Source organism: Microcaecilia unicolor, chromosome 11 (genome assembly GCF_901765095.1).
Source record: "Microcaecilia unicolor chromosome 11, aMicUni1.1, whole genome shotgun sequence".
In the NCBI taxonomy this organism is placed as follows: domain Eukaryota; kingdom Metazoa; phylum Chordata; class Amphibia; order Gymnophiona; family Siphonopidae; genus Microcaecilia; species Microcaecilia unicolor.
Window position 1 is genome coordinate 131,004,325 of NC_044041.1, and position 22,539 is coordinate 131,026,863.

At 42.8% G+C, this 22,539-nt stretch overlaps 1 protein-coding gene across 1 annotated transcript in view; it reads left to right on the forward strand.

Annotated features, from left to right (window-relative positions):
• KAT5 (lysine acetyltransferase 5) overlaps nucleotides 1-22,539 on the forward strand; it is a 319,317-nt gene that overhangs the window by 94,207 nt on the left and 202,571 nt on the right. Inside the window, exon 4 of the mRNA XM_030220227.1 lies at nucleotides 10,663-10,799. Within this exon, the coding sequence (XP_030076087.1) occupies nucleotides 10,663-10,799 (137 nt within the window). The remainder of the gene's footprint in view (nucleotides 1-10,662; nucleotides 10,800-22,539) is intronic.

A 22,539-nucleotide genomic window follows, 5' to 3' on the forward strand; every position in this document is an offset into this window, starting at 1 on the left:
ATTTTTTATTTGTTACATTTATACTCCGCATTTTCCCACCTTTTTGCAGGCTCAATGTGGCTTAAAAGTACCGTAAAGGCATTTGCCATTCTCCGAGGACAAGCAGACTGCTTGTTCTCACTGATGGGTCGGCGTCCACGGCAGCATGGAAACAGCAATTTTTCTCAGCAAAAATAGGCAAAGCTTTGCCAGAGCCTTCTGGAACGCGGGGGGCGCGCACCGCGCATGTGTGGCCATCTTCCCGCGCAGCGCACACGAGTCCCCGCTCAGTTTTTTCTTTTCCGTGGTTGGAGACTGGCTGCTTGTTGGTCTCTCTCCGTTCAGCCCAAAGAAAGAGCCTTCCGTTTTGCTAGAGGTTTTTCCTCTTCGTGTTCATTTTCTTTTCTACTTTCTCCCTTGTGTTTCAAAAAAAGAAAAAAACCCCCCAAAGTTTACCTTTATTTTCTGATTTGGTCCCTATAAGTTTCCTTTCGCTTCCATTGCGGCCCTCTTATGATGCACATACGTGGGTTCTCTTTTTTTGTGTCCTTTTTGTCGGCACAATCGCGATTTTTGATCTCGCCGCCGCTATTTTTCCGTCCATGTCATTGAGGACTCCCAACGGCTTCAAGAAATGTACTCTGTGCAACCGGACGATCTCAGGTACCGACCCCCACGCGTGGTGTCTTCAGTGCCTTGGGCCCGACCATCGCCCAGACACATGTAAGTTGTGTCTTAGCTTAAAAAAGCGGACACAGGCGTCGAGACAAGCTCAGCGGGACCGACTTTTTGGAGCTTTGTCCGGTTCTTCGGCGTTGACATCGGTACCGATATTGGCACCAGAGATGGCATCGACTTCAGGAGTGCAGGTAATGGCTGTCCGGAGACCACACGCTGGGAGCAGTGAGCCATCGAATAGGTCTCCACCTGCCTCGAAGACTCCTGCTGCGCAGGCCCCACGGGACCGACCACTCTCGGACCTGACCCTGAGGAGGCGTGTGGATTCCACGTCTTTCTCGTCAGTACCGAGGAGTATCGATGACGTGCATCAAGCGAAGTCGAAGAAGCATCGTGATTAGTCTCCTTCTAAGCACGGTACCGGGAGCTCCTGGGCGTCGAAGGATTCGGCACCTGTGAAGCGCCGATGCCGGGAGGATCGCTCACCCTTCATTCAGGAGGTGTCGGTACGTTGGTCTTCGGGCAGCCCGGTACTGCCTCTTTGACCTCAACAGATTCTGGACCCGATTCCTGCACCGACCCCGCAGCCTTGCTCGACAGCGACTCTGGACGAGCGCATCCGAGCCATTCTTCCAGGTCTGCTAGAGGGGTTGCTGCGTCAGCCTGTTCCGGTGCCGGGGGTGCTTGTGCCCTCGGTACCGTTGATGGAAGCAGCAGCTGGCTCTAGGCCTGTGGTGAGGTTCCCGACGCTGGTGCTGCCTGCCTTCAGCAGTATTCCTGACGCGACAGTCAGTTTGGGCAGTCGGTGCTGCAGAATCCAATTTTGTTCTGTTCCAGGCTGCACTCTCAGATGTTTTACTTCGCAGGTCAATCCGTTGAAAGGCCCAATTGACCTTCTTTGTTGTTTTGAGTGAGCCTGGGGTGCTAGGGATACCCCATCAGTGAGAAGAAGCAGCCTGTTTGTCCTCAGAGAAAGCAAAGATACTTACCTGTAGCAGGTATTCTCCGAGGACAGCAGGCTGATTGTTCTCACAAACCCACCCACCTCCCCTTTGGAGTTGTTTTCTTCTCTTTGTAATTGCTTTTGATCTAACTGAGCGGGGACTCGCGCGTGCTGTGCGGGAAGACAGCCGCGCATGCGCAATGCATACACCCCGCGTTCCAGAGGGCTCTGGCAAAGCTTTGCCTATTTTTGCTGAGAAAAATTGCTGTTTCCGGGCCGCTGTGGACGTCGACCCATCAGTGAGAACAATCAGCCTGCTGTCCTCGGAAAATACGTGATACAGGTAAGTATCTTAGCTTTAAGGTTGATAAGTAAAGATTGTGTTGTAGACAATGAATGGAATTTTAATTACTTTGACCTCGTACATCCCCAGACTGTTCTACACAGCCTGAGTATTGGTGGACTAAACAATTAGAAGGACGCTGGGATCAAGTGAATATGATAAAGTAATTCAAAGTTTATTAGTCTCTTACCAGAAGCAGGATTAACAGAAGATCATCACAGTGCATATCCCTGGCATTCATATCTCATCTTGGAAGAGCAGCACTCCATGGCACACAACTGGTTTACTGCATTCTCTCCTGCTCTCCTCTTCTTTCTTCTCCCCCTAATGCCCTAACTGTCAGCCTTTATATACAATTCTTCTACACATTGATCCCTATTAACATTTCATTCTCCCACCGGCAATCTTTGCATCTTATCTTTACTATCTTCTAGATATCAACATCTTTGATAACAATGATGTCACATGTTTCCAAGTTTCCCTTCGACCCCCCCCCCCCCCCCCCCCCCGGATGGTCTTATTTACTTTCGTCTGACCCACTGTTACCTGCTTTAACCAAATATCTTTGCTTCTTGTTATTGTCTGTCCACCTGTTGTTTTGAGAACAGATTCCGCCTCCCTCTCTCAGCTCTCAGTTGCTTAATTTCAGCTGCAGTGACATTTTCTGTGTCAGAGATGGTCTTTGATTTTTAGAGGCCTAGTTCTCAGCTCTAAGCCTGCCTTGACCTGTATTTCACTGAAGGCAACTGATAGCATTTTTCTACAGGTAGATGTGGTTCAGGCGTCATGGGGTCAAGGAATGAGGATAGTAGATTGTCCAGTATGATCATTGATTATATTGTGTTGCTGGGTGTGGGGAGTTATGTTGGATCGGTGGGGTAGGCTTTTTTGAAGAGGTGGGTTTTTAATGATATCCTGAAGTTTAGATGGTCATGGATTGTTTTTATGGCATGCGGGAGTCCATTCCATAGTTGTGCGCTTATGTAGGAGAAGCTGTTTGGGTAATGTAGGTTTAGGTAAGATTGTGCTGATCCGAATCTGTTTCTACTTGGTAGGTCTATGAGGTCTGTCATGTATCGTGGGACTATGCTGTAGATGATTTTGTGAACCAGAGTGCAGATTTTGAAGATGATCCGTTCTTTGATTGGGAGCTACTGCGGCTTTTCTCGAAGGGGTTTAGCACTTTCGAATCGTGTTTTATCATATATCAGTCTGGCTGCTGTGTTTTGGGCAGTCTGAAGTTTTTTTTTTAGTTCCTTGCATCCCGTGTATATTCCGTTGCAGTAATCTGCATGGCTTAGGACCATTGATTGTATTAGTTTACGAAAGGTATCCCTCGGGAAGAAATGTTTTATATGTTTGAGTTTCCACATTGAGTAGAACATTTTCTTTATTACGGTTTTTATTTGGCTCTCAAGAGTGAGGTTGCAGTCGATTGTGACTCCGAGTATTTTTAGGCTATCTGAAATAGGGAGTGTGTGTCCTGAGGTGTTTAAGTTGCGGGTTTGTAGTTGTTATGTTGAGATGAGAGGATCAGGCAGTGTGTTTTTTCATTGTTCAGTTTCAGTTGGAATGAGTTTGCCCAGGAGTCCATGATGTTTAGGCCATCGTTGATTTCATTGATTATTTCAGTCAGGGCTTGTCTGAATGGAATGTAGATTGTAACATCATCTGCATAGATGAATGTGAGGTCTTCAGTGTAGGATACCCCCCTCGGTAGATCTCTTTGCAGCTCAGTCTTCATTGGTGAGGCCCCACTTGGAGTATTGTGGTCAGTTTTGCAGGCCGTATCTTGCTAAAGATGTAAAAAGACTGAAAGCGGTGCAAAGAAAAGCTTCGACAATGGTATGGGATTTGCGTTGCAAACCGTATGAGGAGAGACTTGTTGACCTCAACCTGTATACCTTGAAGGAAAGGAGAAACAGGGGTGACATGATACACAGGTTCAAATATTTAAAAGGTGTTAATCCGCAAACGAACCTTTTCCAGAGACGGGAAGGCGGTAGAACTAGAGGACATGAATTGAGGTTGAAGAGGGGGCAGACTCAGGACTAATGTCAGGAAGTATTTTTTCACGGAGAGGGTAGTGGATATGTGGAATGCCCTCCTGCGGGAGGTGGTGGAGATGAAAACGGTAATGGAATTCAAACATGCGTGGGATAAACACACAGGAATCATGTTTAGAAGGAATGGTTCAGTGGAATATTAGCAGAGATTGGGTGGCGATGCCGGTAATTGGAAACATAACGGGAGCTGGGCAGACTTCTACGGTCTATGCCCTGATCGTGACTGAATAGATAGGGATGGGCTGGAGTGTAAATTTTAAGGGGCTTCGATGTTAGCTTCAGAACTTAGTATAAGAACAGTACTGGGCAGACTTCTACGGTCTGTGCCCTGAGAAAGGCAAGGACAAATCAAACTCGGGTATACATATAAAGTATCACATACCATGTAAAATGAGTTTATCTTGTTGGGCAGACTGGATGGACTGTACGGGTCTTTATCTGCCGTCATTTACTATGTTATCTGCCGTCATTTACTATTTACTACTATGTAACGTGGACATTGCCTTCAAGATTTTCCAAGTGTGGGGCACCCCCTCAGTGGATCTCTTTGCTACTGCTTACAATTACAAAGTCCCTCCGTACTGTTCCAATACTATTCTGGAGTTATCCTCTGAAGAACCTAGGAGATTGGAGTGTTTTCTAACCCTCATCTCGCAGAATGAGGGATCTCTTCTACATCACAACCTCCATTCTCTGGCCCTCACTGCCTGGATGTTGAGAGGTTAGAATTTGCTTCCTTGCATCTTCCAGAGGGTGTCTCTAAGGTTTTGCTGGCTTCCAGGAAGGATTCTACTAAGAGATGTTATTCTTTCAGATGGAAGAGGTTTGTCATCTGGTGTGAGGGCAAGGCCCTAGATTCTCTTTCTTGCCCTACACAGACCCTGCTTGAATACCTTCTACATCACCATTGCAATGTAAGCCCATCACTGGACAGCTTTTAGTTGTTTACTTCGTGAGAGGTTTGTTTTTGACAGAGCCCCCTGTCAAGCCTCCGCCGATATCATGGGACCTCAATATTGTCCTCACCCAGCTGATGAAAGCTTCTTTTGAGCCACTTGATTCCTGTCCACTGAAGTACTTGACCTGGAAGGTCTTGTTTTTGGTGGCTGTTATTTCAGCTTGCAGTGTCAGTGAGCTTCAGGCCTTAGTAGCGGATCCACTTTACACAAAATTTCATCAGAACAGAGTAGTTCTTCGCAAGCACCCTAGTTCCTGCATAAGGTGGTGTCGAAGTTCCATATATCGTCTTTCCAACATTCTTTCCCAAAACTCATGCCCATCCTGGTAAAAGCGCACTGCACACTTTGGACTGCAAACAAGCATAAGTACATAAGTATTGCCACACTGGGACAGACCAAAGGTCCATCAAGTCCAGCATCCTATTTCCAACAATGGCCAATCCCAGGTCACAGATACCTGGCAAGATCCCAAAAAAGCTCAATACATTTTATGCTGCTTATCCCAGAAATAAGCAGTGGATTTTCTCCAAGTCAATTTAATAATGGTCTATGGACTTTTCCTTTAGGAAGCTGTCCAGATCCTTTTTAAACCCCGCTAAGCTAACTGCCTTTACCACATTCTCTGGCAATGAATTCCAGAGCTTAATTACATGTTTAGTGAAGAAAAATTTTCTCCGATTTGTATTAAATTTTACTACTTTGTAGCTTCATCGCATGCCCCCTAGTCCTAGTATTTTTGGAAAGAGTAAACAATGAGTCACATCTACCCGTTCCACTCCACTCATTATTTTATAGACCTCTATCATATCTCCCCTCAGCTGTCTCTTTTCCAAGCTGAAGTGCCCTAGACGCTTCATCCTTTCCTCATAGGGAAGTCGACTCTTCCCCTTTATCATTTTCGTTGCCCTTCTCTGTACCGTTTCTAATTCTACTATATCTTTTTTGAGATGCAGTGACCAGAATTGAACACAATATTTGAGGTGCGGTCACACCATGGACTGATACAAAGGCATAGCGTCCTCACTTTTGTTTTCCATTCCTTTCCTAATAATACCTAACATTCTATTTACTTTCTTAGTTGCCGCCACACACTGATAGAGGGTTTCAACGTATCATGTACAATGACACCTAGATCCTTTTCCTGGTCAGTGACTCCTAATGTGGAACCTTGCATCAGGTAGGTACAGTTGGGGTTTCTCTTTACCACATGCATCACTTTGCACTTGCTCACATTTAACGTCAGCTGCCATTTGGACACCCAGTCTCGTAAGGTCATAAGTACATAAGTACATAAGTAGTGCCATACTGGGAAAGACCAAAGGTCCATCTAGCCCAGCATCCTGTCACCGACAGTGGCCAATCCAGGTCAAGGGCACCTGGCACGCTCCCCAAACGTAAAAACATTCCAGACAAGTTATACCTAAAAATGCGGAATTTTTCCAAGTCCATTTAATAGCGGTCTATGGACTTGTCCTTTAGGAATCTATCTAACCCCTTTTTAAACTCCGTCAAGCTAACCGCCCGTACCACGTTCTCCGGCAACGAATTCCAGAGTCTAATTACACGTTGGGTGAAGAAAAATTTTCTCCGATTCGTTTTAAATTTACCACACTGTAGCTTCAACTCATGCCCTCTAGTCCTAGTATTTTTGGATAGCGTGAACAGTCGCTTCACATCCACCCGATCCATTCCACTCATTATTTTATACACTTCTATCATATCTCCCCTCAGCCGTCTCTTCTCCAAGCTGAAAGCCCTAGCCTTCTCAGCCTCTCTTCATAGGAAAGTCGTCCCATCCCCACTATCATTTTTGTCGCCCTTCGCTGTACCTTTTCCAATTCTACTATATCTTTTTTGAGATACGGAGACCAGTACTGAACACAATACTCCAGGTGCGGTCGCACCATGGAGCGATACAACGGCATTATAACATCCGCACACCTGGACTCCATACCCTTCCTAATAACACCCAACATTCTATTCGCTTTCCTAGCTGCAGCAGCACACTGAGCAGAAGGTTTCAGCGTATCATCGACGACGACACCCAGATCCCTTTCTTGATCCGTAACTCCTAACGCGGAACCTTGCAAGACGTAGCTATAATTCGGGTTCCTCTTACCCACATGCATCACTTTGCACTTGTCAACATTGAACTTCATCTGCCACTTGCACGCCCATTCTCCCAGTCTCGCAAGGTCCTCCTGTAATCGTTCACATTCCTCCTGCGACTTGACGACCCTGAATAATTTTGTGTCATCGGCGAATTTAATTACCTCACTAGTTATTCCCATCTCTTGGTCATTTATAAATACATTAAAAAGCAACGGACCCAGCACAGACCCCTGCGGGACCCCACTAACTACCCTCCTCCACTGAGAATACTGGCCACGCAATCCTACTCTGCTTCCTATCTTTCAACCAGTTCTTAATCCATAATAATACCCTACCTCCGATTCCATGGCTCTGCAATTTCTTCAGGAGTCTTTCGTGCGGCACTTTGTCAAACGCCTTCTGAAAATCCAGATATACAATATCAACCGGCTCCCCATTGTCCACATGTTTGCTTACCCCCTCAAAAAAATGCATTAGATTGGTGAGGCAAGACTTCCCTTCACTAAATCCGTGCTGACTTTGTCTCATCAGTCCATGTTTTTGTATATGCTCTGCAATTTTATTCTTAATAATAGCCTCCACCATCTTGCCCGGCACCGACGTCAGACTCACCGGTCTATAATTTCCCGGATCTCCTCTGGAACCCTTCTTAAAAATCGGAGTAACATTGGCTACCCTCCAGTCTTCCGGTACTACACTCGATTTTAGGGACAGATTGCATATTTCTAACAGTAGCTCCGCAAGTTCATTTTTTAGTTCTATTAATACTCTGGGATGAATACCATCAGGTCCCGGTGATTTACTACTCTTCAGCTTGCTGAACTGACCCATTACATCCTCCAAGGTTACAGAGAATTTGTTTAGTTTCTCCGACTCCCCCGCTTCAAATATTCTTTCCGGCACCGGTGTCCCCCCCAAATCCTCCTCGGTGAAGACCGAAGCAAAGAATTCATTTAATTTCTCCGCTACGGCTTTGTCCTCCTTGATCGCCCCTTTAACACCATTTTCGTCCAGCGGCCCAACCGACTCTTTGGCCGGTTTCCTGCTTTTAATGTATCTAAAAAAATTTTTACTATGTATTTTTGCTTCCAACGCTAATTTCTTCTCAAAGTCCTTTTTTGCCCTCCTTATCTCCGCTTTGCATTTGGCTTGGCATTCCTTATGATCTATTCTGTTACTTTCAGTTGGTTCTCTTCTCCACTTTCTGAAGGATTGTTTTTTGGCTCTAATGATTTCCTTTATCTTACTGTTTAGCCACGCCGGCTGACGTTTAGTCTTTTTTCCCTTTTTTCTAATACGTGGAATATATTTGTCCTGAACCTCCAGGATGGTGTTTTTAAACAGCATCCACGCCTGATGCAAGTTTTTTACTCTGCGAGCTGCTCCTTTCAGTCTTTTTTTCACCATTTTTCTCATTTTGTCGTAATCACCTTTTCTATAGTTAAACACTAGCGTACTTGATTTCCTAGTTTCACTTCCTTCAATGCCAATATCAAAACCGATCATATTATGATCACTGTTATCAAGCGGCCCTCGTATCGTTACCCCCTGCACTAGATCATGAGTACCACTAAGGACTAAGTCTAGTATTTTTCCTTCTCTTGTCGGCTCCTGAACTAGCTGTTCCATGAAGCTGTCCTTGATTTCATCAAGAAATCTTATGTCCCTTGCGTGTCCAGATGTTACATTAACCCAGTCTATATGCGGGTAATTGAAATCCCCCATTATTATTGTGTTGCCCAGTTTGTTTGCGTCCCTGATTTCCTTTAACATTTCCGCATCCGTCTGTTCGTCCTGGCCAGGCAGACGGTAGTACACTCCTATCACTATCCTTTTCCCCTTTGCACATGGAATTTCAATCCACAGTGATTCCAAGGAGTGTTTTGTTTCCTGCAGAATTTTCAATCTATTTGATTCAAGGCTCTCGTTAATATACAATGCTACCCCTCCACCAATCCGATTCACCCTATCACTACGATATAATTTGTACCCCGGTATGACAGTGTCCCACTGGTTATCCTCCTTCCACCAGGTCTCAGAGATGCCTATTATATCTAATTTTTCATTTAGTGCAATATATTCCAACTCCCCCATCTTATTTCTTAGGCTCCTGGCATTCGCATATAGACATTTCAAACTATGTTTGTTGTTCCTAAGTACATCATGCTTGTAATTTTTCACAGTCCTCTTGCGATTTAACAACTTTGAATAACTGTGTCGTCAGCAAATTTAATTACCTCACTAGCACCGACCCCTGGGGAACCCCACTATCTACCCTTCTCCACTGAGAATACTGACCATTTAACCCTACTCTCTGTTTTCTATCCTCTAACCAGTTTTTAATCCACAATAGGACAGTACCTCCTAACCCATGACTCTCCAATTTCTTCTGGAGTCTTTCATGAGGTACTTTGTCAAAAGCCTTTTGAAAATCCAGATACACAGAGCATTAGCCTTTTACCTGGAGTGGACTCGGCCCTATAGACAGTCCATCCAGCTTTTTGTTTCTTTTGATCCCAACAGGTTGGGGGTCGCTGTTGGGAAAACGCACAGTCTCCAGTTAGCTGGCAGATTGCATATCTTTTACTTATGCCCAAGCTGGGCTGACTCATGAGGGTCATGTCACAGCTCAGAATGTCAGAACCATGGCAGCGTCAGTAGCCCACGAGATCGACTTCTGTCAAGGAGATTTGCAAGGCTGCAATATGGCCTTCAGTCCAAACAATCACATTCCACTTTTGCCTTGAGCAAAACACCAGACGTGACAGCTTTTTTGGACAGACAATCCTGCAGAATTTGTTTGGAATCTAGAATCCAACTCTACATTAGGCCCATTTTATTCTGTTCCAGACTACACTCTCAATCAGTATGTATGCAGTTTCAGGTTAATTGACCTTTTGAACTCTCTGTTGCGAGTTCCTATTGTCCTACTGGTGTTCTTAGTGAGTTTGGTAGCTAGGGATTCCCATATGTGAGAATTAATGGCCTGCTTGTCCTCGGAGAAAGAGAATATGCTTACCTGTATCAGGTATTCTCCGAGGACAGCAGACCATTAATTCTCTCATACCTTCCCACCTCCCTTTGGAGTTGTTTTGTGTAGCTATATTGCTATACTGATGGTCTCGCACTTACGCGGTGGGCGGGAAGGCACTGGTGCATGCGCAGTGGGAGTGCTGCTGCGAGCTCTAAAACATATGTTATGCTGAACACCGAGGATGATGTCACCCACATGTGAGAATGACTGGACTGCGGTCATCGGACAATACTTGCTACAGGTAAGTATCTTCGTTATATATTTTGTTTTGCATTCTGTATGTATTGATTTCAGTAAAAAGAATGTATAATAGTAATTTATTGGAGGAAAAGTCAGTAAACCATTATTAGCCAGGTAAACTTGTGAGGGTCACTACTTATTCCTGGGTATAAATTTTTAGAAATGGAACTATTCTTTGGAATTCTGTTGGGTACTTGTGACATGGATTGGCCACTGTTGGAAACAGGATGCTGGGCTTGATGGACTCTGACTCTAGTCTGACCCACTATATAGTATTTCTTATGTCCTTATATTCTTCTCTACTTTAGTTAATAAACGGCTGGACGAATGGGTTACTCATGACAGGTTGGACTTGAAGAAGATCCAGTTCCCTAAGAAAGAAGCCAAAACACCCACCAAGAATGGACTGTCAGGTTCCCGGCCCAGCTCCCCTGAGCGGGAAGTGGTAAGATCGTCTGTGGGTTCAGAGGGGACATTAATGCCAGGTCAGTGACTTGCATTGTATAGCAGTCTGGGGGCATCTTGGCTCTTATGTAGTCTGTCTGCCTCTTGCTGGTCATCTCCAGTGACATGACCTAGATAGCGGGTTGCCTGTTTTTTTCTTCTGTCTTCACAAATTAAGTCCTCTAGGGCTATAATCTTGCCCTGCAATACTGTCTTCAAACCTTCCCAAAATATTTGAGGACTTATTGATGTAAGTCATTAGAGTAGATATATTCCTGTATATTTATTTGTTTAGTTGTTGCATTTGTATCCCACATTTTCCCACCTATTTGCAGGCTCAATGTGGCTTACATTATGCCGTAATAGTGATTGCCATTTCCAGGTTGAGAAATACAAAGTGGTATTGCATTAGGGTTCATAGTTAGTAGAGTAAAGTATAGAGTAAATTAGACAGTCAAATATCAGGAGTTTATTTCGGCATGAGGAATAAAGTGGGAGTGCTTTAACATTCATTAGTAACAGAATAAATGAAACAGTCAAGTGTAGAGAGTTCGGTTTTGTCTTGTTTTGGTGGAGTTTCGTTGTTTTGTATTTAGGATGGATCATTGTGGTATGCCTTTTTGAACAGGTAGGTTTTCAGTAGTTTTCGGAAAATTGTTAGGTCGTGCATTGTTTTTATGACATTTGGTAGTGCGTTCCATAGCTGCGTGCTTATGTAGGAGAAGCTGGATGCATATGTTGATTTATATTTGAGTTCTTTGCAGCTGGAGTAGTGGAGATTCAGGAATGTGCATGCTGACCTTTTTTGTTCCTGGTTGGTAAGTCTATAAGTTCTGACATATAGGCCGGGGCCTCTCCGTGGATGATTTTGTGGACTAGGGTGCAAATTTTGAACGCAATTCGTTCTTTTAATGGGAGCCAGTGTAGTTTTTCTCTTAAGGGTTTGGCGCTTTCGTATTTTGTTTTTCCAAATATGAGTCTGGCTGAAGTGTTTTGGGCAGTTTGGAGTTTCTTAATGATTTGTTCTTTGCATCCGGCATAGGTGGCTTAACATCATTGATTGTACCAGGCTGCGAAATATTTCCCTTGGGAAGAAAGGTTTTACTCTTTTGAGTTTTCACATTGAGTGGAACATTTTCTTTGTTGTGTTTTTCGCGTGGCTTTCTAGTGTGAGATTTGGTCAATTGTAACTCCGAGAATTTTCAAGCTGTCCGAAACAGGAAGGGTGTAGTCTGGGGTGTTTATAGTGGTGGGTTTATTCGTGTTATATTGTGATGAGAGGATGAGACATTGTGTTTTTTCTGCATCGAGCTTTAGTTGGAATGTATCCGCCCATAAATTCATTATTTGGAGACTGTGTTTGATTTCATTTGTGATTTCTGTTAGATCATGTTTGAACGGGATGTAGATCGTGACATCGTCTGCGTAGATGTAAGGATTGAGATCTTGGTTGGATAGTGATTTGGCTAGGGGTGTCATCATTAGGTTAAAAAGGGTTGGTGAGAGCGGTGATCATTGGGGTACTCCGCATTCAGATTTCCATGTTGATGATGTATTCGAATTTGATATCACTTGGTATGTTCTTGTGGTTAGGAAGCCATTGATCCATTTAATTACGTTTCCTCCAATCCCAAAGTATTCTAGGATTTCAATAGTATTTTGTGGCTAACCATGTCGAACGCGCTGGACAAGTCGAATTGTAGAAGAAGTACACTATTGCCAGTTGTAATGATTTGTTTGAATTTGGTTATGAGAGTGTTTAGTACTGTTTTGGTGCTGTGGTTGGATCGAAATCCTGATTGTGATTCATGTAGTATTAAGAATTTGTTTAAGTATTCGATGAGTTGCTTGGTTACCATACTTTCCATTAGTTTGACTGCCAGAGGGATGGATGCTACCGGGCAGTAGTTGGTTATGTCGTTTGCTTTTTTCTTTGAATCTTTAGGTATTGGGGTGAGTCCGTGTTGTAACATGTAGTTTAGGTGTGATGTGAGGTCTGTTATGAAGCATTGAGGAGCGGATTTTATTAGGTTGTTGGGACATATGTCCAGTTTGCAGTGGGATTTGGCGAACCTGTTGATTGCTTGGGTGACGATTACGTCGGTCAGTAGATCGAAGTTTGTCCAGATTCGGTCTTTCTCTAACTGTCCCACATTTTTTGGGTCCATAAGAATAGCATCGTTTGGCATCCAGTATTTCCAGCTGTGATTAGCTTCTGTAAGCAAAAGAGACACAGACACTGGTGTATGGTCCAACTAGACCTGTGACTCAATAGATGAGTCTTGTACCACTGGCAGTATCTTTTCCAACTAACCAAGCATCTATTCTAGAGTAGGTAGCTTGAATTCTAGAATATAGAGCTGTACTTAATAGCATATTTTACTATTCAGCCGAATATGAATAATGAAAAATATTCAACTGAATACAAATAATGGGCATTGAGCTTTAATATAACAAATAATAAAAGAATCAACATGAAATCACAGATCAAATGTTTATTTCAGTAGGATAGCCCTGGATTATTCATATTCAAATTTAAATTACCATTCAGCCGAACATTAATAATATATTTGGGGCTGAATCGAATACAAATTCAGTACAGCCCTAGTAAGTATTATCCCAATTGGCAGGGTAATGCAGCCTCCATATGCCTACTAAGTCCCATGTGTTCAGCAAACATTTTAATTTCTATCTGCCTTGCAATATCTAATCCCTTCTGCTGAATATCCAATAATATGTTTAGGATCAGGTTGAAATCACCCTCTATTATAATATTTTCTTCCGCCCTGTCCTGCAAAAGTTTACTTATTTTCTCATAAAAGCCCTTCTGTTCGGCATTGGATACCTACACATTGACCAATGTATAAAATTGCTGTGCCACAACCACTTTAAGAAGATATCTGCCCTGCTTATCTTGAACCACTTCCCATATTTGTGTCATCAGTGAGCTTTTCAAAAGAATCGCCACCCCATTGGTTTTGGTCCTCATCTTATTGGAAGCATTTTTTATTAGCTAAGTGGTGTTTATTTTTGGGAAGCAAATAAATCTCCTGTATAAAACCTATTCCCATATGCAGATGAATGGCCTCTTTTTTTTTCATAATTTTCTTTTTATTAAAGTTTTAACAAATATACAAGTAATCACAACAAAAATTATAGACAACATTCCTAAAGAATTATACCAATCAGGAAAAAAGACTAAATAAGAAAACAGTAACCTTAGGACAGTTATCTAAGCCAAGTCAAGGAGATGGTACAGTGAAATAACACAGAGAAATATTTAAGAAATTCTACTAAAGGCAAAAGCATTCAGTACATGCATTATAAGGCCCGAATGGCCTTTTCTGTACTGGAGGATTGCCAACCAACTGATTTAGAAACTCATTATCCAGAAAACTCTTTAACTATACAGGGTCATAAAAATATATCTCATATTCTGAATTTTAAGCATACATTTAGAAGGAAAACTAAGAAAAAACTCACCATTATTTTGTAATACACAAGGGCAGAGAGCAAAGAACGACTTACGTTGCTCCTGATTCTCTCAACCCACGTCAGGAGAACACCAAACTTTTTGACCCATCTACTGCTCAAAACAATGACGGGAAAATAACTTAATATAGGTCTCTTTAAAGAATAATTGGCATTTATGGGGAGAATTTAATCCCCGAACATTCAAAGATAAAAAGACAATTGGCAGAGTTACTTGTCATAGTAAATAATTATGGCAGCCCTAAATGGCCAAAAGTCAAATTCCACTATCTTTCCAACCTGCATCTCTGTATTACCAGCCTGCACATTCTCAATATAGCAACACTAATAGGTATTAGGGTATAGTATGAAATTCTCCTCTCCCTTCTCACCCACCATCATTTCCCCCTCCCCCCTAAAAGCAAAACTTCCTCTCTTCCACCCCCCCCCCCCCCCGATCAGCTGGCCCATCCACGAATGAGCAGCAAACAGCTCAGAGAGAAAGACCAACACAAAGGTCAGGAATACAGAAGAAAAGTGTGATTGGCTTCACAAGGTGGAGCCAAGTAGAAAGTACAATATAGAATTTAAGTCTCCTGCTTCTGTTTGCTTTTCTGCTGTGGCTTTATTTGTATCTGCTGTTCTTCGCAGTAAAAGAGTTCAAAAGGACTACATTCTTTGTTATACTTTCTACTGACCCCTGACACAGGTATTTGCCAAAGCATGGGGCCGTGTCAGGTCTTCAAATAAACAGTGCTTCCTCTGCTGTTTGGCTTTGCCTTGTGATTCTGTCTGTGACTGATCACACTTTTCTTCTATATTCCCATCCATAAGTGAGCCATTAAAAGGAAGTAACCCTACTGCAATATCTTCCTCTCCCCCTGCTGTTCCAGTATGGTTCAATAAAACCTTTTAACACTCTGCATAACCATATGTTAAGAGCAAATTCTTGAGAAAGCTGTATGTCATACATTCTTTCATCCACTGACATACATTGTATCAAATATATAAACAGCTCCAGAACTTAAACAATATCTACTCTCTCAAATATGAATAAAACCATAAGGAACCCCAACCTCTAGGGCAATGATTCCCAAACCTGGTCCTAGAGGCACCCCAACCATAAAGGTTTTCAGTATACCCACAATGAATATTCATAAGAGAGATTTGCATGCACTGCCTCCACTGCATGCAGATCTATCTCATGAATATTCATTATGGGTATACTGAAAACCTGACTGGCTAGGGTGCCTCTGGGACCAGGTTTGGGACCCACTGCTGTAGGGCAATGTCAAAAGTTGGGTAAAAGCAGATAACTTGAAGCAATAGTACAACTATTTATTGAAGGATACCCTTGACAACATTGTGAAGCACAGTAATGAAGACAAAAGATTGTTCTGGTCACATCTTAGATTATTTCAGTCCAGTTGATCTGCATCTTCCCTACAGATATCTGAGTTCTGCTGTAGGCGTTGGCTTTTCTGGTCATCTTTCCTTCAGTGACCAAGCAAGGCTGCAGCCATGGAATATGGCATCTTGTTGAGTGCTTTCCATAGGTTCTCTTGGCAGCTTAGCATCTTGCAAGAGCTGATGGGCCTTCCTGGGTGGTGTTGCTTTATAGAGCTGGTTCTACATAGTCCAAATATATATTGCCCTACAGTAACAGATATTATGCAAAGTGAGGCAGTGCATGATCTCACGGACTTCCCTCCTCTTGCAGAGTGTTAGAGCTGAAATGTCTGCAAAGATTTCCACCTTTGCTCTTTCCCAGGTAATGTGGCCTACTGTCTGTGCCACCTGTAAGATACGTTGTTTCATAGGAAAACAAAGAAAACAGGCCACAAAATCTCAAGGCCTGTCGGCTGCTTAAGGGCCCAGAGCACTATACACATGCTCAAAATCCATTGGGGGCTGTTCCACCATTGGTTCTGCTGGTAAGAAAAAGTTATGGCATATTGATTGCATCAGTTCCACCACATTCAACCCCGGATTTTGTGCTTCAGGAACTCCTCCCCCCGAACACTTAGGTTGTTTCTTCATGCCCGATTCTCTCTATCCTCAAGTTTAAGAAATAGTTCTTCCTTCTTGGTCTCCAAAGGTTTTGAAGGTCTGTCAACTCTGTGTCCTGCTCAGTTACCTTATCTTCAAAATCCCTAAGATCCTGCCCCATCTCCTCAGTAGACTTTTGCAAATTTTCAACATTTTTATGCAGACCTCTCTTTATGCTGCTTATGTCTGATTTAAGTTCTTGTCATCCTGGCTCGCAGGCCACATCACTTACTGTAGTTCAGTTGAGTCAATAGCGTTCTCCTCGCCCATCACCATCTAAGTGCACTCTGGCACCATCTTGGCTGTGAAAGCTTTTAAGATCTGACTTGGGTTGTTTGTTTGCCATTCGGGAGAGCAGTGTTGCCAGTACTAATCCATGAGGTTGCTAACCGCACTCCAAACAGCCTATTCAATTGCTTAGTGTTTTGAGGTGTAGGGGAAGTCCCACAGTTAGGCTGCCATCACCATGGTGATGTCACTTTCTCTCCCTCAAGTATTCCATATTAACCAACAGGAAGGTCTTGAGCACCATTGCTTGGCTATTTTGAAACATAGTTGCACAGTGCCATTGAAGAGTGAATCCTATAGACCTACTTTTTCTCTCTCTCCATGTTCTGGACTGGTCTTTTAGGGCTAAAGGGGGAAAAAATGATCAGATAAGACATAATTGTTCCATCCTGAAGGTAAAACTAAATTACTTTGAAACAAATATTATTGAAAAACAAAACTGAGGCTATTAATAAATCCCAATAAATAAACAAATAAACAGAACACAAGCCACCAAGAATTTTCAACATAAGAACCCCAAACCCATATACCCCACAACCTTATTAAAGCACCTCAACTCCCCTTCCTCCCTTCCCCCACTGAAACAAGTAAATATTATTACACTGTGATGGTTCTTATAACCTCCCATTTCCTTCCCTCCCCCACACCATACAAACTTCTGGAGATGTCTTGTTTGTGCAGTTTAATCATTTACAGCTTATCCCTCCTAAACATTCCCAACTATTTAAAATTAAACTCCTGGCTTTGAAAGATAAAGTCTTCAGATAGGGCTTCCAGATGAAGAGGAAATGTTTTTTTCCTTGGGGGGTGGGGGGTTAGGTGTGCCTCTCACACCTCCCACAGTACAAACTGATGGACCTGGTTGTCCAGTGCCAAAATGTGTGTGTCCTTTTTTTTTTTTTTTTAGGGGGGGGGGGGTTCAGTGGCCATCATCCATGGAAAACACTTTTTCTTCCTACCAATCCCAATTTATGGGCCAATAGTTGAATCCCTTTACCCTCATATTCCAGACATTTGAAATGTCCAACACTAAAGCTTCTGTAGGAAGGCTTAAATCTCTGTTTTGTTAGGTATTTTATTTTATTTTTTTTATTTTGTTACATTTGTACCCCGCACTTTCCCCACTCATGGCTTTCTCATAACCCTCCACTCTTATCCAAAATGCTTGTATTCTTGGCCCCATTGCATTTTAGACACACATCTGTGGTTAGCTTCCCACCTTATATGCCTGAATTTTTGTAAAATAAGCCCTATGCAGTGTTCTAAAAGCACGTAAGTCTGCACTGAGGCATATTTTCAAATCACTTAGCCTTCCAAAGTTCCATAGGTTTCTATGGAACTTTGGAAGGCTAAGTGCTTTGAAAATATGCCTCACTGTGTATCAACTGTGATAGTTCTCTGATGCCTGTCCCTATATTCCATTAATCTAGCGCAACACCTAAGTCTCATCTCACCTTTAAAGCAGTAAAATCCTTCCCCACTCCCTGTAATTGCAGTTCTTTATGAATACCCGAAAAACATTGTCAATCAGCATGCTGTGAAAGAAGATACACAATCTATTCCCAGATCGATTTTTAAACTCTCCCATTCTGATTGAATGTAGCGCTTAACCTGACAAAAAGCAAATTAATCCGTCCATGTAATAGGTATTCTCTGCTGAAAGTCTTTATTCTCCATTCCCAAGACTCTGGGGTCCGTCTCCCACCCCCCCCCCCCCCACCCCCAAATCAGTAACTGGATGAAAGGCCTCCAGATGTCTGTGAGGGTGAAGAAGTATGCTTTTTTGCAAATGAGTAGGCAGTGATTTGTTAGGCACATGCATTAAAGAGTTGAAATGATAACGAGTCAACACTGCTGTTTCCTCAGATAAAAGGGTATCTTTATCTGATGCAATCAATAATCCATCTTGCTTCAACAACCAATTATGTAGATGTCTAAGTAGATAAGCTTGGTTGTACCATTTGATATTGGGACACTCCAAACCCTCATTTTGCCAGTTCCCACATTCTTCCCAACCCAACAAAACTTTGAGAGCATTCTATTTAGCAAAAGTATGTCGTTTGAGACACCTAACCGGAAGGATTTGCAATGTACAGAGCCATTTAAGAAGGATCATCATATGGTATAAAATGATGTGGACAATGAAAATGTTAGCCTTCAAATCTGTCACATTCATCCAACAAGCTTCCAATGTTAATTGAATAAAGGGTCTGTCTAGTTAGTACTATTTGAAACATTTCTAAACTGCAGTATACATTAGTCCTAGGTAGTACATCAGGAACATAACACAATGAAAGACAAAAAGCATAGCAGAATACACAAAAATTACTACTAAGTTTTTGAAATGAACCCTGTGCCCACCAAAGAGGAAGGTATGCCTCCCATTCCTCCTTAGCTGGTCCAAAGTTGTTAAAGCCTCTGATATCATGTGATTCAACTTGAACCTGGCAAAATCACTGTACTCAGTGAAAACTTCCAGTAATTTGGGGGGGGGGGTGTCTGTTAGGTGAACTAATGTCATCTGCAAAGGCTGCCAATTTAAATATGTCTTTCCCCAATCGTATTCCCTGTATTTCTGAGTTGTCATGAATACCTCGTAAGAGTGGGTCTAGTATAAGTATAAACAATAATGGAGAGAGTGGATATCCCTGTCTCATTCCCTGACCTATGGGGAAAAAAAACTGAAAATACCCCATTTCACCCATAGTTGGGACCTAGGTTGGGAATATAATGTGTTCATCACATCTACAACTTTGTGAAGCCATATTTAGTCAAAACCGTATACATAACGTCCCATAAGACCCGATCGAGGGCCTCCCCTACATCAAACTAACTAGGAGAGATGGCTGCCCCCTCTGAGTCACAACCTCCAGTGAAGCAAGGATTTTACACATAATTCTGACTATGTATCTGCACTTTACAAAACCCACATGAGACTTCCGGACTAGTTTAAGGATAAGGGGGGGGGCCAACCTATTAGCCAATATTTTTGCTGGCAATTTAGTTTTAAAATTGTAATAATGATATAGGTCTCCGGATAAATTGAGTTCTCCCTCAGCTTGAGGTACTACAATTTGTCCAAGGTTGAGTCCAAACATTGATTAAACAAGGCAGTTCATAGGTTGTGTCACTTCATCTTGTAAAAACCCCACCCTGAATCCATTGGATCTTGGGTCCTTAAACAACACACTCTACTTAATTGCCCATGCCACCTCATCCATACCAGTTCAAGAATTAAGAAAGTCCTGCTCTGCTGAGGACAGGCAGGCTAGGGTTAAATTGCCCAGATACAGAGAGCTGTCCAGCCCTCATTCATTGGCCTCTCATGTAGCTTTTCATCATATTCTTTGAAAACCTTACAAATAACCTTGTCTGAATTCTTCTCAACTGCACTCTCAGCTTTCAGTTGTAGTAACTTTTTAGGGTCTTCCCAAGATGACACCAAGTGAGCTAATAATTTATCCCCTTTGTTCCAATATTTATAAAGCTAATGTTTATAATATATTTGCAACTTTTTGGCGCTCTGATGGAACAATTCGTTGAGAGAAGCTTGCAGCACTAATAAATGTTGTTTATCTTCTGCTGTAGAGGAAGTCTCAAAATGTTGGTGAGTCTGCTTGATCTGGCTTCCCACATGCAGAATTTCCTTCCTACATGACTTTCATAACTGGATATCTCCCCCCGGAACATTACAGTAGCAGTTTCTCAATAAAGAGTAGGATGTTCTACATAAGCTTGATTGTGTCTTGTAAATCATTCCTGCATTTTATCAAGCACTCTCTGAATTTCTCATCCTCATACAAATCCAGGGCGGTTAGCTTGACGGAGTTTAAAAAGGGGTTAGATAGATTCCTAAAGGACAAGTCCATAGACCGCTATTAAATGGACTTGGAAAAATTCCGCATTTTTAGGTATAACTTGTCTGGAATGTTTTTACGTTTGGGGAGCGTGCCAGGTGCCCTTGACCTGGATTGGCCACTGTCGGTGACAGGATGCTGGGCTAGATGGACCTTTGGTCTTTCCCAGTATGGCACTACTTATGTACTTATGTACTAATTTCCAATGAAACACTCTACTTGGTGCATGAGGATCCTGCCATTCTACCCAAATCAGTGCATGATCAGAAATCTTGTATGGGCCAATCTCAGCCCCCGTTGTCTGAAACGATAACTCCTGAGAAATCAGAATATAATCAGTACGCGACTGGGTGGAGTGGGCAGTGGACAAGTGTGTGTAATTCCTGTCTAAGAGGTGTAATACCCTCCAAATATCAATGAGATCCAAGGTGCTACAGAGCCACGGTAAGTCCTTGGTTGGGGATTGATCTTCTCCAAACGGGGGGTTGGGATTTGTCCACCATGGGATTCCAAACCAAACTGAAATTCCTATTCAGTATTCGAGGAATACCAGGTAATAGGATCTCTATCAGTACTTTATAGAATGATTTATCACAGTTGTTGGGGGCACAGATTTTACACAGTGAAAACCTCTGCTTGTCTGTTGTAACCTAGCAGATTACAAACCACTTCACACCATCCCGCAACAACTTATGTATCAGAATTGCTACCCTTTTGTGAAACAGAATCACCACACCCCCTTTCTTATTCTGGACTGAAGCTGCTATACAGTGACCCACCCACCATTTTTTTTTTTTCAGTTTTTCATGTTCTACCTCAAAGAGGTGATTTGCTTGTAGAAAGGCTATATCCACTTTGTCTTTGCAAGACTTGCAAGATTTTTTATCTTTTTTGATAGGGGACAGAATCCCCCATTTGTTTCAGGGAACTAACTTCACCATTTATTTAGCATGTAAGAACTTGCTGTGGCTGAACAACAGGTTGCCTCTACTTCCCCAAGTATTGTCTATTCGTATCCTATGTAACTGCATCTGTATAACTCTATCTAAAGAGGCACTATCCCAGAATTAGGACTACCCCTTAACCACAATTTTGAAGATCCTTCTTGATCTGAGTTAAGGAGGCATGCCACTCGTGCCTCATGAGATGTACTTACCTATTCCCAAGAAAAACCACACCTCCATTCCTGTCACAAAGCCAAGGAATAATAAAAAGGGTCTCCCAATGATATTATTATTATTTGCATTTGTATAGCGCTACCAGACGCACGCAGCACTGAACACCTGACACAGAGAGACAGTCCCTGCTCAATAGAGCTTACAATCTAAAAATACAGGCAGACAACATAGTAACATAGTAGATGACGGCAGAAAAAGACCCGCACGGTCCATCCAGTCTGCCCAACAAGATAAACTCATGTGTATACCTTACCTTGATTTGTACCTGTCTTTTTCAGGGCACAGACCATATAAATCTGGCCAGCACTATCCCCTCCTCCCAACCACCAGCCCCGCCTCCCACCACCGGCTCTGGCACAGACCGTATAAGTCTGCCCAGCACTATTCCCCGCCTCCCCACCACCAACCCCTCTTCCCCCCACTGGCTCCACCACCCAATTTCGGCTAAGCTTCTGAGGATCCATTCCTTCTGCACAGGATTCCTTTATGTATATCCCACGCATGTTTGAATTCCGTTACCGTTTTCTTCTCCACCACCTCCCGCGGGAGGGCATTCCAAGCATCCACCACTCTCTCTGTGAAAAAATACTTCCTGACATTTTTCTTGAGTCTGCCCCCCTTCAATCTCATTTCATGTCCTCTCGTTCTACCGCCTTCCCATCTCCGGAAAAGATTTGTTTGCGGATTAATACCTTTCCAATATTTGAACGTCTGTATCATATCACCCCTGTTCCTCTTTTCCTCCAGGGTATACATGTTCAGGTCAGCAAGTCTCTCCTCATACGTCTTGGAACGCAAATCCCATACCATTCTCGTAGCTTTTCTTTGCACCGCTTCCATTTTTTTTTACATCCTTAGTAAGGTACGGCCTCCAAAACCGAACACAATACTCCAGACA